This window comes from Canis lupus, chromosome 35 (assembly GCF_048164855.1).
Source record: "Canis lupus baileyi chromosome 35, mCanLup2.hap1, whole genome shotgun sequence".
In the NCBI taxonomy this organism is placed as follows: domain Eukaryota; kingdom Metazoa; phylum Chordata; class Mammalia; order Carnivora; family Canidae; genus Canis; species Canis lupus.
The window spans coordinates 4,389,474-4,406,025 of NC_132872.1; the positions used below are offsets into that span (position 1 = coordinate 4,389,474).

Consider the following 16,552-nt stretch of genomic DNA (forward strand, 5'->3'; position numbering starts at 1 on the left):
AAGTGTATACTGAAATTCTTTGTATTATTTTAAAACAATTTTAAAAAGTTTTGATGGAAATGTGCCATTATGATAGTTACTGTTGCAAGGTGCTGTTATCCTAGGTAATTTTCATTACTTGATTTTCTGTAACATAACCTCATGTATATTTTTGGGGGAAATATCTTGTAATCCTAGAAGTATACCATACATTTACCTCTGTATACTTTTTTAATTTTGAAAGATAATAATTGTGGTAGTTGTTTTTGGACTTGGTCCAGAGTATAGCAGCACCATGTTTTGGAATTTCATTTTGGTTCTGGCAAGGATACCAACATATGTATGTACCAAAAGGAAAGACCCTTAGGGTGTCCTGCAGGGACCAGCAGAGCAACACTACATAGAATCTTATTTCCTACAACATTGGTTCTCACGGCTGGCCTCATGACTTCATCATACCCCAAGTTATCTCAAGGAGAAGTATGACTCTACTAACCCAATTTTTAAGATGTATTCTCAGTTGCACATAACTCCAGATAGTTCAGTTGTTCCTGCTCAAAGCTATCTTGGGATAAAACATGTAAACATGTCAAGAAAAACCATAAATGTAACTGCCAACAGTGACTACTTCTGAAGGGTGAAATAAGGGAGTGAGTAGGGAACTTAATTCATCATTTAAAAGTTATATTTTAAATAGAGATCATACTTATAGAAGGTTAATGGATATTAAAAAGATATACCACGGAAAGTCTCCTTGCTCTGTCCTCCAGACTCAGTTTCCCTCCCCAGAGGCAAACAACAAACTTCTTGCTAACTTCAAGATACTGGATGCTCGTTGAAGCAAGTGCATTTTTTTTCTTTGTTGTACACAAAAGATAGCCCACTTATTTTACATTAAAAATGAAATTATTTAAAAAAAAAACAGTATTGTGGGCATCCTGGGTGGCTCAGCAGTTTAAGCGCCCAGGGCATGATCCTGGAGACCTGGGATCGAGTTCCGCATCGGGCTTCCTGCATGGAGCCTGCTTCTCCCTCTGCCTGTGTCTCTGCCTCCCTCCCTCTCTCTCTCTGTGTCTATCATGAATAAATAAGTAAAATCTTTAAAAAAAATAAAAAATAAAAAAATAAAATAAACAATATTGTTATAGGAGTTTGAAAAGAAAGAAAGTGGGATGTCTGGGTGGCTCAGTGGTTGAGCATCTGCCTTAAGCTCAGGGTGTGATCCTGGGATTGAGTCCCACATCGAGGTCGCCACAGGGAGCCTGCTTCTCCTCCCTCTGCCTATGTCTCTGCCTCTCTCTGTGTGTCTCTTGTGAATAAATAACTAGAATCTTTAAAAAGAGAAAAAAAAGAAAGATGTAGATAAAGAGGAGTAGTAGAGTTTTCATGGGCTGGTTTTGTCAGACACCCTAAATAATGTGGATAAACAGAATCATACTTATGAATTCTGTGCTATATGTTGAATTAACTTCTATGTTTTGAAGACTCGGGGAATGTAGAACATGTTCAGAGATTGAGTATAGTCCAGACTTACTGTCATAGGTACTTCTGGTTAAAATAATGCCTCAGCCTCATTTTCAGCTTGTGCTGTTTGCTTGACATTTGATGTAGAACAATAATTTATTAATAAGAGTTCAATAGTAATTATGAATTTATAGGATATATTACATTTATAAAAAATTAATAATGTATATCAAGTGGAATATTATTCAGCCTTAAGGAAAGGAATTTTGACACTTGCTACAAGACATTAGGCAAAGTGAAATAAGCTAATCACAAAAGGAAAAATACTGTATAATTCCACTTATATGAGTTTCCTAGAGTAATCAGATTCATAGAGACAGAAACTAGAAGGGTAGTTGCTAGGGACAGTGTGGGTGCTTGGAAGTTAATGTTTAATAGGTACAGAATTTTAGTTTGGCAAGGTAAGTTTCTGGAGGTGGATGTTGGTTGTATAGCAACATGAATATATGTAATGCCACAGAACTGTACACTAAAAACTGGCTACCATGGTAGATTTTATGTTGTGTTTTTACCACAAAAAGGAAACAACATTTCAGGTTTTGTCAAGACAGCCTATTGAGAATATAATTGAAAAATACTTGTATATTTACTATAATATAATGTATTATATCATAGGTGTTATCTTCAGGAAAACACACTGGACCTGCTAAATTAACCAATGGAAAGAGAGGGTAAGTATTTACAGGAGTTTACAACTTTAAGTCGTAAATCTCAAGAGACTTTTCAGGTCTTTGGGCCACACTAAATTTTGCCTACCCCGGAAAATGGGTCTCTACCTTCACAAACTCTGGGGAAGAAACTTCCATATCTACCCATGTTGATCATTTTAGTGTTTAACAGTCTTTATAGTCACTATAAAATTCTATATAAATCTATCTTATGGACAAGCTTTCTTATCAAACCTTCGCTGGGAAGAAAATGACTATTAATACGTTTTGGAAGAAAGTTTTGTAGTATTTGTGACAATATTAATGAACTTGTTTTCTAGGACCCGTTTAAGAAAGATATCACGTTTTAATGCAGATTTTGGCAATGCTATCCATTCTGATTCAGAAAGTCAGGTAAGACTAAACTGAATAGATACAATGCACACTATTTTAATTAATCTTCAGATAAAAGCTAAGAAGGAATAACATTTCAGAGGTAAAGTGTTGATTGCACTAAGGAAGTTTGAAGACTTTCTGCTTTGAAACATGTGTTCTACCAATAATAAATTGCTCCTGAAAAAAGAAATTTTAAAACCACATAATTTGTTGGGTTTTTATTTTCCTGCACTAAAATTCTGTGTATGAATTTCTAAATGACTTTCTCCTTACAGACTGAGACTGTACAGGGGCTTGATGGTTGTGCTTCTTTGCTGCGGGACATTTTGAGAAATGAAGATTCAGGTTTTTAAATTTTTATATACCTCTTTGCTAATCACTTTTCTCAAATAATTCTCTTAATGCAAATGAATTTTTGTCTTAATTATTAATAGGTTCAGAAAAAGCATATTCAGAAAATAGATATAATCCCAGATTTTTAGAAGGCAAAAGATTTGGATCTAAAAAGAAAGGACATGAAAAACATGTTCCTTCAGGAGTCCGGAAGGAAATTTGTAAGTTTTTTTTTTTTTTCCTTTTTGTTTAAATATAATCCTTGGGGCACCTGGCTGACTCAGTTGGTAGAGCATGTGACTCTTGATCTTGGGGTTGTGAGTTCAAGCCCCATGTTGGATGTAGAGGTCAGTTTATTCAGGTGTATATGTGTGTGCTTATGCTTCTCTTTATTCTGCTTCTAATTGCTGGGTAGTTACTTGGTTTACTGTCCCTTTCCCAAGAAGAAAGAAAAAGTGACTGACTAGGTTTTTAGAAGAAAAGGTTCTAACTCAGAATGACATTTAGGAGGTATATATAGAGTTATCTTTGTTCTCCTTGCCACTTAATTCCATAAATAACCATAAATTGGTTGTGTTTCATGTGCATACTTATAGATACTAATTGTTTTAAAATCATTTTATGTGTATATATCATCAGTAGGTTTAGTAACTCAACCTGTTGAACTAGCTGCACAGTTAGAATACATGGTGTATAAGAAAGTAAAATTCCAAGTGGGAGGTGGGGATCCCTGGAATGGCTCAGCGGTTTGGTGCCTGCCTTTGGCCCAGGGCATGGTCCTGGGGACCTTGGGTCGAGTCCCACCTTGGACTCCCTGCATGGAGCCTGCTTCTCCCTCTGCCTCTGTGTGTGTGTGTGTGTGTGTGTGTGTGTGTGTGTCTTTCATGAATAAATAAATTAAATCTTAAAAAAAAAATTCCAAGTTGGATAGCTAAGGAAAGAGGGCCTTCCAGTGATTGATGGTGAATATAGCCTAGGATGTTTTACACCCTCACCATTAACTTTGCTGACTTTATAAAATGTAATAATTCACCAAACAGTTTAGAACAAGTTTTGATTATATTGTCCCCTGGAGCCCTATAGAACAAGATAGCCCAAAATGGAGATGAAAAAAATCCACAATGGGAATTCAGATACACAAGAATGAGACGAATAGTTTCATGGTTCAAGCAGGCCAAAAATGTTAGTTAGCACAGCAGTGCATGATTAGAATCAGTTTAGACAAGAAGTGAAGTCTGGAAAACCATCCACAGCAATAGCCCTAGATGTTAAGAGATCTGGATCCATGCAAAGAGGCTAAGAAAATGAGAGTAGAGTATTTATCGGAGTAGACGTTGATATTCCAGAAAGTCCTGAGTTAGAGAACTAAGGCAGAGGGAGAACTGATCTATCTTACTACTTACTAATCTGCCTAGGAGGCTAGTCACTTGTAGCTTCATAGTATCTTGATGTGCCCTGTTGAAGAAGGTATTTGTATGCGTATGGCCATTGAGCACTTGAAGTATGGCTAGAAAAACTAAGGAGCTGAATTTCAAATGTTATTTAATTAAATTTAAATTTGAAAACAGATACTTGATCCAGTTATTAGAATACTTTTCAGTATGTTTGAAATAACTTGGATATATGAATCCACTTTTTCAACTATCAATTTTATTAAATGTAAATTCAGATCAGATACATTAGATTTAAAAGGTCTACTACAAAAATATCTCAAGTTTTTACATTAATTACATGTTGAAATGTTAATATTTTGGATCTGTTGATATAAGGACAACATTCAAGTTTTACCTATTTTTACTTTTTAGTATGGCTACTGGAAAGTTTAAAATTGTGTATTTGTTGCCATTATATTTCTATTGGGTAACATCGGTCTAAACTAGGGATCAGTATAATACAGCCTAGGTTATTTTATAATTAATGTTTTGTTATTTATTTTATAAATAACGTTTTATTGCAGTGCAGCCATGCTAATTCATTTATGTATTTTATAGGACTGCTTTTGTGCTGTAACAGTAGAATCGAGTAGTTGTGGCAGAAACCTGGTCTGCTAAGCTTAAAATATTTATTCTCTAACCTTTTAAGGAAAAAGTGTGCTAACCCCAGGTCTAAACTCTGAGAGTAGAGGCATTTCCCAGGGCCCAATGGACAAATAAAGGGATGGTAGCACCACTGGGCATTCCTCTGGTCTCTTTTTCTCAAGGCAGTTTATTTCTTGTCCAGGACATCCATTCTCAGGGAACTGTCATTTGGAATGTATGTGGCTGACAGTGAGCCATGGTAGCAACGTGTTAGATCCTAGCTTAACTGCTTGCTAGTCAAGAGTTCCAACAGAAAACAGATGGCAACACTCTTAAGATAATTCAAGGGGGGTTTATTTACGAAGGAACTCATTACAAAGGTGTGAATGGGGTATAGGGAAACTATGAGGGATTGTGCTAATCCATTGCAAGCACAGCAGCAGAAGCCTTAAGGGAGGGATGAGGTTGGGGAGAGATTACCGGGACTCAGATACTGTTGAATAGAGTAGGCTGCCTTGAGAAGAGCAATGAGTTTGATTTAAGGAACAAAGCCAGCCAAGACTGCCTCAAAGAGAGAGTTAGGAATAAGTACTCTGACTTTATGGTGCTTCTTTCTTTGGTACTTCCAAGATTCCCAGTGGGTGGGACCCAAGTGGTGACCTGTTGATGTGTATCAGGTCTGGGATTTGATTTTTAGTCTTATAGGCTAATAAGTTAATCTTACTATGTCATGGTTGCTGGTAGGAGATCCAAGACCCCTGGGTCAGAGACAAAGGACTTTATTACTCACACAGTAAATAAAGTAAGCAACATGTACATTAGCATATTTCTGTTGGTACTCCCACTACAATTCCCAAAGGGCTAATGTGATGGACCCAGGTAGATGCTGCTTATCCTATAGGTTTGTTTCAGCCAAGGAACACTGAGTTTGGGAAATCCATTGCTTTGGTAGGGAGCAGTAAGCAAACCTGTACTTGTCTCAGGGGAAGCATTATCTTCTCGCTCAAGGTTATTCATTACAAATATAACCCTGAGAAATGGCCCAGGTAAAGACCTTCAGTCAAGGCCTTACTTTCTTGTATACTGGGCAAGATGTGTGAGAGCAGAAGAAACCCACGAAGGACTGTCTCTTAACGATGTAATCCATATAGATCAGCATCCCAGGGAGAGCAGGGTGGAGACGGGTAGAGGATGGATTTGGCAGAGCAGATGAGAGAAATATGCATCCTGGGTCCCTAGACTCTAAAACTTTAAGGAACTTATTACAGCATGTTAATTAGTATCTTATGTATTATTTTAATTTTAACATACATCATCTTACTATTTTATGTTAACCATCTTTTGGGGTGTGGCCTCCTTGTGTACTTTTAATTTTTTTAAGGATTATTTATTTATTTTAGAGACAGAAAGAACACTGAGCAGAAAAGCAGAGGGAAAGGGAGAGAGAGCCCAGCACAGGGCCTGAGATCACCAGTCACGCTGAAACCAAGAGTTGGTCACCTAACCCGACTGCACCACCCAGATGCCTCAGCCCTTGCGTACTTTCTATCTGAACCTGTCTGATCACTGAGGGTCTGTGGGGTCAAGGTCACCTACCTTGGAGCATACCTGGGAGTAAGTCAGAGACAGTTCAGAAATGCACTGAGCTTCTTCAGAGTGCTCCTGACATTTAAAGAAAAAAAATATTTTTCATATATTTTTATTTTTTATTTGTTTATTTTTGAAGATTTTATTTATTTATTCATGAGAGACACAGAGAGAGGCAGAGATGCAGGCAGAGGGAGAAGCAGAGAGCTGGATGCGGGACTCGATCCCAGGACCCGGGGTCACAACCCAAGCCAAAGGTAGATGCTTAACCACTGAGCCACCCAGGTGCCCCAGAAAAAATATTTTTAAAATAAGCAACTTTTTCCATTTGATAACTGTTGAATGCTGTGGGCACATGGCTCTGCTTTTAGTAACATACATATATTGCTGCCCTTACCTTGGGGAAATAAACCACTAGAGGCAGGATACTTGGAGCATTGATTGCCCCCATCAAGGCCAAGTGTTCTTTTACATATTTCAAATTATAGTAAGCATCTAGCAACTCTTACCTGCAGTGTTGTTTGTTCTGCATTTGCGTTGCAGAAATTATCTTATTATCAGACAGTGCATGTATATCCAAGCAGTAGTGCTTATTTAGCAGCTAGGATGCAAGAAGTCTTGTGGACTGAATGATGAGTGGATCCTTTTGATGATTCTAGTTATTGACGGACGCCAGTTAGACGTATTACCACGCTAATCTGTTAGGTAACAATTTCATGTAGGATGCTTTGGTTTAATGAACAACAGTAAGAAAATGTACCTCATTTGTATTTGTGTATTAACAGGCTCATTTTGTTGGTGGTGATTTGGTGGTTTTTTAAATTTTAAAATGATTTTGTAGTAATATAAATGCAATCGTTTATATCCATTTATGGTTTTTAACTTGCCTGGAATAATTTCCTTTAAGATTTGCCTCTTGGGCAGCCTGGGTGGCTCAGTGGTTTAGCGTCGTCTTCAGGCGTGATCCTGGAGACCCAAGATCGAATCCCAAGTCAGGCATCCTGCATGGAGCCTGCTTCTCCCTCTGCCTGTGTTTCTGCCTCTCTCTCTCTCTCTCTCTCTCTCTGTGTGTGTGTGTGTGTCTCATGAATAAATAAATAAAATCTTTTAAAAAAAGATTTGCCTCTTAAATATAAATCTTCAGCATTATCAGTAGAATTTTATATAGACTGGGTTAATAAAGGAATAAATTAAGTCATTTTAATTCTAAGGCTTTGATTTTTTTTAAGAAATATGTTTGGAGTTTCTTAGTTTTTTTTGAATGATGACATCTGTTATCAAAGGCATGATACTGTAGCTCAGCTTTATCAGAAATTGTAAAAACCATCCCTTGAAGGTGAATGGGAGCCAATGCTTAATGCTTGTAACCCATGAGTGTAAAATCTAAAATTCACCAAGTCAGACAATTCTTATCTAACAGACCATTACAGATGTTTATTAACCAATTTGTTGCAGCGTGTCTCTTCAGATAGTGAAGAATAACTTACTCCTTTTGGCTTTAATCATGGTAAAGGGCACATGTTTAGAGGTATAGTGTTGGTATCAGATGGGAAGATATGTGAATATGAAGTATTTACTTCTCTAAGTGACTTTGCAGCAATTTGGTGATAGATCTAACATTTATTAAGTTCTTACTATGTGCTAGAAGTTGGTGCTGCCTTTATTATAATCATTTTTATGATGAGGAAGAGGAGGCCAAGAGAGGTTAAGAATTTGCCAAAAGTTACTCAACTAATAACTGTTAGAGCTTGTACTCAGGCCTGGGAAATATATTCACAGGAATAGATCATCTCAAAAGGAAGCACACCTCAGGTCTAAATAGAAGCATCTACTATCTCATCCATTTTCATGGTCTCATAATAGTAATTTAGTAGTCTTTTTCTTTAAATTTTTTGTCTATCTTCATTGGTTATAGTAGTTAATATGCCTTTAACTTATTGCTTTACATATAAGTTTCTTGCTTTTAGCAATGTTTTTATTTTCAATAAGATATATATAATTGAGGAAGTTCATACAAATTTTTAAAACTTCACTTTTTAAACAATTAAGGAATAATGCATAAATCGAGTGCACAACTCGATAAAGTTTTGCATGTGCATACACCCATACATTCACCACCCAGATGAAGACACAACATTTTCAGCACCCTACCATGCCTCTGCCTCGTCATTAGTCTCACCACCACCCACCCCTCATCTTTAACCACTTTGCTGGCTTCTATCTCCATTGGAGAGCTTAACCTGTTTTTGAACTTCTTGCAACACAGTTATATACTATGTAGTCTGTGTCTGACATCTTTCACACATTATGTCTGTTAGATTCCTATAGGCAGTTGGACATACCAGTAATTTGTTCTTTCCCATTGCTGTATAGTGTTCCAGCATGAGTATACCACAATTTATGCATTTCTACTCTTCATAGCTATTTGAGTGTTATCATTTTTTAGCTACTGCAGAAAAAAAGCTGCTGTGAACATTCATGTACACATCTTTTGGTAGTCACGAGCACTCATACCTGGGAGCACAATTGCTGTATCATAGGAATATATGTTTAGGCTGGGTAGGTCCTGCCAAAAGCTAGGTATTTTCTAAATTTATTTTGTACCTGATAACCAATGATCTACCAAGAATATTCTCACCTTTTAAAAAAGTTTGTGAAGGGGACCTAATTAGGGAAATAGATTTTGATACTGATCTATAGAGTAGTTATAGAACGTGGTTTTTCATACATTAGTTTATTGCAGGTTTCTTCTTTGTACTACTTTGTAGACTAATATAAGACTCTATGGGGGCAAATAATGAAGTATCAGATAAGACTCTGCTTATACTTTAGTCAGACAAGAAAATGGAAGATCAGCAATATAGCACAATGTGCAAGTGGTATATGCTGCACAGAGACACTGCTCTGGCATGGTGAAGAGCAGTCATAGGAGTAGAAGGATTGAAAAAGGGAAGCCTTCAGATGAGCCTTCGTGAATGGATAGAACTGAATTGGAAGGAATGGTTCATCATGAGTAATGTTACAGGAAGGTGAGAGAAGCTTTTTGGGTGTCTACGTTGGTCTGACCAGAATGAAAAATTTTAATTGGAGTTGTTAGGACGATGGTTGGAAAAGTTGGTTGTGGTGCTCAGGCTTCGGAAACTTTAAATGCCAGGTTAAGATTTTTGTCTGGGGGCCCAGTGTGTAGATTAATCACACTTTTATTCTTGTTCTCAAAGCTCTGATTTTTTTTAATTTTTATTTTTTATTTATTTATGATAGTCACAGAGAGAGAGAGAGAGAGGCAGAGACACAGGCAGAGGGAGAAGCAGGCTCCATGCACCGGGAGTCCGACGTGGGATTCGATCCCAGGTCTCCAGGATCGCGCCCTGGGCCAAAGGCAGGCGCCAAACCGCTGCGCCACCCAGGGTTCCCCTGATTTTTTTTTTTTTTTTAATGATCCGAGCATCAAAATTGTTAAAGAGAATTCTGTCTCTCTTTTTCTATTTTTCCCCTGAGGGCATGAACTGGAGAAGGAGCAAGGTGAAAGAGTTTTACTGGATTTCAGAAATAACACCCTTAAAGAGGGGCCTTGTAACTGAGAGATTTTACAAATACCATTTAATAAATATTTTAAAGATGTAATACAGATAATTTTTGACTGGAGAACTCACACAATTTACTAACTATTTTTAAAAGAGAATTTGAGGTAATTTTCTTTAGGGGGTGATAGTAGTAAAGCCCTTCTATACTGTATATGATAAATTGAGCTATTTCTGAGAGTCTTTTTCTTCCCTAATATTTTATGGTAAAAGTTTTGAAGACTCGTGTTTCAAGAATTTGTTTTTCCTTCTTCCATATTAGTATCTTCAGGTAATAAAAAACGTATACCTAATGAAGCTTCTGCTGGAAGTGAGAGAGACTCATCAGATATACCACAAAATTGGTCATTGCAAGATCATTATAGAATGTATTCACCCATAATCTACCAAGCCCTCTGTGAGCATGTGCAGACTCAGATGTCACTGATGAATGAGTTGGCTTCAAAGAACAACTCTAATGGAATTCCTGCTGTACCTTACCACACCATGTCTGGTTCTGGTTAGTATGAATGATGTTTTAAAAAGCATGAATATAAACTTTAATTAAGTTGCCTACTTACTGTAAAAGCAGCATGAGATGTGATAACTTTTTCTCCCTCTTACCTTTTAGAATCTCAGGCAACTCTACATTCTAGTTACGGTTTATCTTCCTCCACCCCAGTCCAGTTACTTCAGCATCCATCCTGCCTTCCAATGGTTGATTCTGTGGGTACAGTTTATACATTATACGGATAATTATTTGCTTTTAGAAATTGTCAGTTTAAGAGAGAAATTAAATTTGATTGTATCATAATGCCCTAAGATGTAAATACTTAATTTTTCAAAAATTATATTTTACTAGAAGTTTTACTCTTCATTAAGGTCAATGGTGAAAGGGGGAAAGGGAAAGATATTAGCAGAAAAAAAGAAATCACCCATGCCTATCACTTAAGCACATTTGCTGTTAACATATTGATAGAGTACTTGCCAATCATTTAAATCTCTGGTTTTGTTTTCTGTTTTTTTTTTTTTTTTTTCCATTTTTTTATGATAGTCACAGAGAGAGAGAGAGGCAGAGACACAGGCAGAGGGAGAAGCAGGCTCCATGCACCGGGAGCCCGACGTGGGATTCGATCCCGGGTCTCCAGGATCGCGCCCTGGGCCAAAGGCAGGCGCCAAACTGCTGCGCCACCCAGGGATCCCTGTTTTCTGGTTTTTATTTAAGTTTGCTTTCTTTTAAAAATACAGTCATAATGGAACACCTGGGTGGCTCAGTGGTTGAGCGTCTGCCTTAGGCTCAGGACGTGATCCTGGGGTCCAGGCATCAAGTTCCACATCGGGCTCCCTGCAGGGAGCCTACTTCTCCCTCTGCCTGTGTCTCTGCCTCTCTTTCTGTGGCTCTCATGAATAAATAAATAAAATCTTTAAAAAAATATATATATATACATATAGTCATAAGTAAGTTATACAGTTTTATTTACTACCTTTTTACTTAGCACTTTATTGTAAACCTATTTCTTCTAATATATACCTTTTGTAAGTTTTTAATACTATAATACTCTATTTAGTAGATATACTGTAAACTGTGTAACTACTCCCCTATGATTAGACATTTAAGTAACAGGTTTTTACTACCATAATATTTCTATAAATATGTTTGTGCAAAAGCTTTTTGTATGTTTGAGCTTATTTTCTTGCAATGCAGTTTTCCAAAGTGGAAGTTTGTTTTCATCCCAAGGTAGACTGATTTTTGATGCCTTTAAACCATGTGTGATATTTGAGTTTATTTTAGTCATGACCTTATAATGTTTCCATAGTGCAGAGTGAACTAATTAATAAGCTTTAAAAAACTAGAATACTGTGCTCAGGGAAAATCCAGCTTACTTGCTGGTAATCTATAACTCCATCCTGCAAAAATCATTTTCTAACATTTCTGGTTTGAATTTATTATCGTTAATGCCTATAAGTCAGTGCTCACATTTTTGAAGGCTTGTTTTTTTCTGTCTATAGGAGGTTCAGACTGATGGTGATAACCAGTTTGCATCACAGGGTAAAGCAGTTTCTATGAACTGTACTGATATTCTACAAAGTTCCATCAGTACTGGTCTTGGAGTTCCAAGTAGCCTGTCCAGAACAGACAAACCAGCTATTCCATCATTTCAGCAGTTGGGTCTTGTTAATGGAATTCTCCCACAACAAGAAGTTCCTAAGGAACCAGACTTATTAAAGTGTTTTCAAACATACATGAATCTATTGCATTCTTATCCGGCCAGTCAGACACACCGAAGCCCCACTCTGTTACCGCCAGCTTCCCTGTCCAATAATGAAGACAAATGCACCAAAGAACAAATTGCAGAAGTCACAAGCGAAGGAAAGGATTTAAACATACACATGCGAGATTTAAGAATAAAGGATGTGCAGAAGGCAAAAAATGTGAACCAGAGTGCTGAAAAAGCCAGAACTATAAAGTATTTGTTGGGAGAGCTCAAGGCCCTGCTAGCAGAGCAAGGTATATGAGCACTTTTAGAATAATTTTCTGAAGCATGGTGTCCTATGCTAAATATCCTAAATAGCAGTGTCCTATTATTTAGTCATCATTTATAATTTAGAATAGCCAATATGGAATTTGTGGTATTTTCCATAGAAATATATCTTGAGCTAATAAGGAAATGAGTTCTGCCTATTTTATTATTTTTTAGGTTTTGATCCCTCTTGTCTCCTGTGGATTTGAAATGTATAAGAAAGTGTCAAACAGTCTTTTACTTACAAGTGTGTATTCATTCTACTTGATTCAAAAGGACCTTGAAAAGATTCAGCCAAAGAGAATTTGTAGCCATAAACTTTTAGGGGTTAGAAGAGCCCAGAGGGTAATTGTAATTAATGCCCAGAACAGACTGGTAATTTTTCCTATTTAAAAAGATGCAGAGATTTTTTTTCCCATCATCTCTTTAATAACCAGTTGTTAAAAGGTTTAACAGATCTGACTTTGAGAAGTAATCCAAACTTCTTAACGTCGTTTTCAGTTTACTTTTAGGGTTTTTTAAAAAAATTAAATCAAGAAAAATGTCTAGATGGAGTTATGAGGTATTTGAGCCAAGTTGTAGTCGTTTATTTTCATTATGTGTATATGCTAAATAAAAGCTTTCACTTGGAGTGAGTTAGAGATTTGTCATCTTAGAAACCACAGTAATTGATTGTGGAAGCACTAACTGAATACCTAATATTTGCAGTCTGACAAAAAGAAATCCCAGATCTTAAAATGTGTTAGAAGAACAATGCACTATTAATTTGAAGGTTTAATATATTAAAATCTCCGTGTTTTCAGACCTTCAATTTATTACTATTTTCTTAACCAAATACTTAATCATAGTAAGAATAGTAAGAGTAACAATGTCAGGTGTCATTTATTGAGTATTTACCATGTGCCTGGCTCTGTGCTGAGTGTTTTATATGCATTACCTCACTTAATTCTGACAACAACCCCTTGAGGTATTATCTCATGGTGTTATCTCCATTTAACCTTGGAGAAATCTAGACTTCAAGAAGTTAAATAATTTGACTAAAGTTCTATTGCTTTCAAAATGGTGGATCCCAGGTCTCTGCCTCCAATGCTTATGAGCAAAACCACTCTACAAAGGATTGGTAGGGAACATCTCAGTAGTTTGTCACAGATGTTTATTTTGTATATGTACTTTATTTACATCAGGGTGTTAAAATACCCATGGGATTGAGTAAAGTTTTGTAATTTAGGATAGATATACTTTCTACCTCTTTTGAGTATAAGAGAGTTAGTATTTATTAAATGTTTTCAGTCCACAGAAAATTTGAATAAAGGGGCAAATATATAAAAGGACAAAAGATCTAAAATCCACCTTCTCCCTGTGTCTGTTTGCCACCTTCCAAACCATCCACTCCCCACAGTTAATAGCAAAAATGGTACTGTTTTTGATAGTGAGCACCAAATGAGGTATGCCTGGTTATTTTAAATCTACTTTATAAAATTAAATAATAAAACTTTATCAGAGTAGATCTTCCCTCAATATTTTGCCAAATTGAATCACCTAAAGTGAATTATTTGCTTATGTCAGGATGCAAAGGTTGTGTTGTAAATGTCAATACTGTAATCAATTATAGGACACCCTTTAGCAGTGATAGGAGTCCAGTAGTCCTTTGGGAATGTGAGCCAGGAGACATGTCAACTATCTTCCTACTAGACTCTTAACAGAAAAAAATCACTAAGAATCCTAGGATAGAAGATTTATCTTTACTGAATTTAATTTCAACAGAAAAAAGTCACTAAGAGTCCTATGATAGAAGATTAATCTTTACTGAATTTAATTTCTTTAGAATTCTTTTGAATAAGCAAATGCATACAGTAGGGAAGAGGAAAGTAGGATTTATATATCACATTGATAAGTAATTGAGTTGTTTGTTTATAGCAAACATGTACATATCTGAAAATATTTCTTATTTAGTAATACCCATGAATAATCTTATCCAAAAACAATTTATGGTATTGTTATTACTTCTTCTCCCTTTTATAGAGGATTCAGAAATTCAAAGGTTGATTACAGAATTGGACGCCTGTATATCTCTGCTTCCAGCAATAAGTGGAAACACAAATATCCAAGTTGAAATAGCACTGGCCATGCAACCACTAAGAAGTGAAAATGCTCAGTTACGCAGGTACGAATCGTTCTTTGAATATTTTTGTCATATGCAAAGATGTCCTATGGCCGGAACAAAGGTGCCAGATGAGTTATCTAGGACTCCGTAAGAAAAATAGATTCACTGTTTTACTGTGTTTCTACTTTTACTTCTCCATGTCTGAACATTGCCAGCGTTCTCTAACTCCTCTTCTGTTTCTTCTGCTCACTAGTACATATTTTCTCCCAACTCCTTTCCCTCCATTGTCACTTGATTGGCAGGATATAGAGAGGAAAATGAAGTTCCTCAGGGCATTTGTCAAACTTGTCTGGGCTATGCTGCAGTAACAAGCTCCAGAATCAGTGGGGAAGCATGACCAAGGTTTCTCTCTCCCTCATGCCAAGACTGACATGGGTCATCAAAGACCCTCTTTCATCCTATGACTGAGGGTTTAGGTTCCCTCCATCTTATGAGGCCACTGTTTCATACATGTTTTTCAAGGAAAAGAGAACACGGGTCTGGCACACCAACTGTATACACCCCAGCCCAGGAGCGATAGTCTCACTTCTACTTCTGTTTTGTGGGCTAAGTGAGGCATATGGCCCTGCCTAATTGCAAAAATTTGGGCATAAAATCTTCCCATACTGCCCATACACTCTGTGGGAGGAAAGGAGAACCTGATGGGGTGAGCACCAGTAGCCACACCATGCTCATACATAGAAAAAACTCATTTAAATTCTTATTTTTTCTTTTGGCTTTTTTAACCTATGTAGGAAAGGACTTAAATATTATTAGGAATATCCTCACTCCGAATGTTTCAGTGATGGTCGCCAAGGCCACTACTGCGGGGTTTGTACTTTGCAGGGAATTAGAATATGTAGTCAGTGCTTCTGAGGCCCTGGAGTGTGAGTGTGTCTTGAGGGCGTATTATGGTTGCATGAGCTGTAGACATTGTACCAGATAGGAACTGCAAGGACCTGCAGAAACATTTTCAAGAAATTAGAAAGCAATAAAATAGAATTCCTAGTTGGAGGGTAGCTCAAATTTATGGATCTGGAGCCTGCAAAGGCTTGACATCTAGTGAGATTTACTTGCTTAGGAGTATTTCTCCAAAGGTCATTAGTCTCTAAGATAGTGTGATATAAGATGGGATTGTTGGGTTTAAATTCTAATAATACTGTCTTCATTTCTGACCTATAATAGCATTTCAAAAATAAAAAACAAGTATAAATAATAGTAATGGTAATAGCTAATACTATTGCTATCATTTATTGAATGTTTCTAATGGGTTAGCCTATGTCCTTTATATATGTCATCTCTTTAAATTCTCAGAATGGCTCCAAGAGGTGGGTATTATGTTATCTCATTTACAAATGAGGAAACCAAGGCACAGAGAGGCCCTGTAACTTGTTCAAAGTCACATATATAAAAAAATTCAAACTGGGTAGTTTGATTTTAGAGAACAAATTATCTTAATTTCTCTATTCCTGCATTGCTTCTGCTAGGAAGTAGAATCTAACTTATTTATACTTCAGTACTTCAATATTTAAGTATATTTTATGGACTAGCAGACTGCATACTGTAAGCTATTTGAAAGAAGCATGTTTTTAAAGGTATGACTGTTAAAATTATTGGTTTCTTAAATAAGCATACCAAAACTTAAGCATCAGAAAATTATGTTTTAACATGTGACTGTGAGAAGTATAAGTGGTTCTTGTTTATTTCCCTTCTTTAGAACATGCTAGAATTGTTTTGGGAGTTAATTTATAAGCCACTCAAGAAAATGAGACTTAATACTTTATTGGTCTACTGCTTGTTTTTAAGTTTTTTAAAAGGTGTTAGTTCGATGTTTAACCTTAAT

The 16,552-nt window shown here is 36.5% G+C and overlaps 1 protein-coding gene across 2 annotated transcripts in view; it reads left to right on the forward strand.

Moving 5' to 3' along the window:
- CCDC14 (coiled-coil domain containing 14) overlaps positions 1–16,552 on the forward strand; it is a 51,032-nt gene that overhangs the window by 5,244 nt on the left and 29,236 nt on the right. The window contains exons 2-9 of one of the 2 annotated variants that reach the window (XM_072812456.1): positions 2,119–2,174; positions 2,492–2,564; positions 2,822–2,891; positions 2,981–3,100; positions 10,328–10,564; positions 10,676–10,770; positions 12,055–12,553; positions 14,589–14,730. In XM_072812456.1, coding sequence (XP_072668557.1) covers positions 2,119–2,174; positions 2,492–2,564; positions 2,822–2,891; positions 2,981–3,100; positions 10,328–10,564; positions 10,676–10,770; positions 12,055–12,553; positions 14,589–14,730 — 1,292 coding nt within the window. The remainder of the gene's footprint in view (positions 1–2,118; positions 2,175–2,491; positions 2,565–2,821; positions 2,892–2,980; positions 3,101–10,327; positions 10,565–10,675; positions 10,771–12,054; positions 12,554–14,588; positions 14,731–16,552) is intronic. The other variant, XM_072812457.1, reaches the window with a different exon arrangement.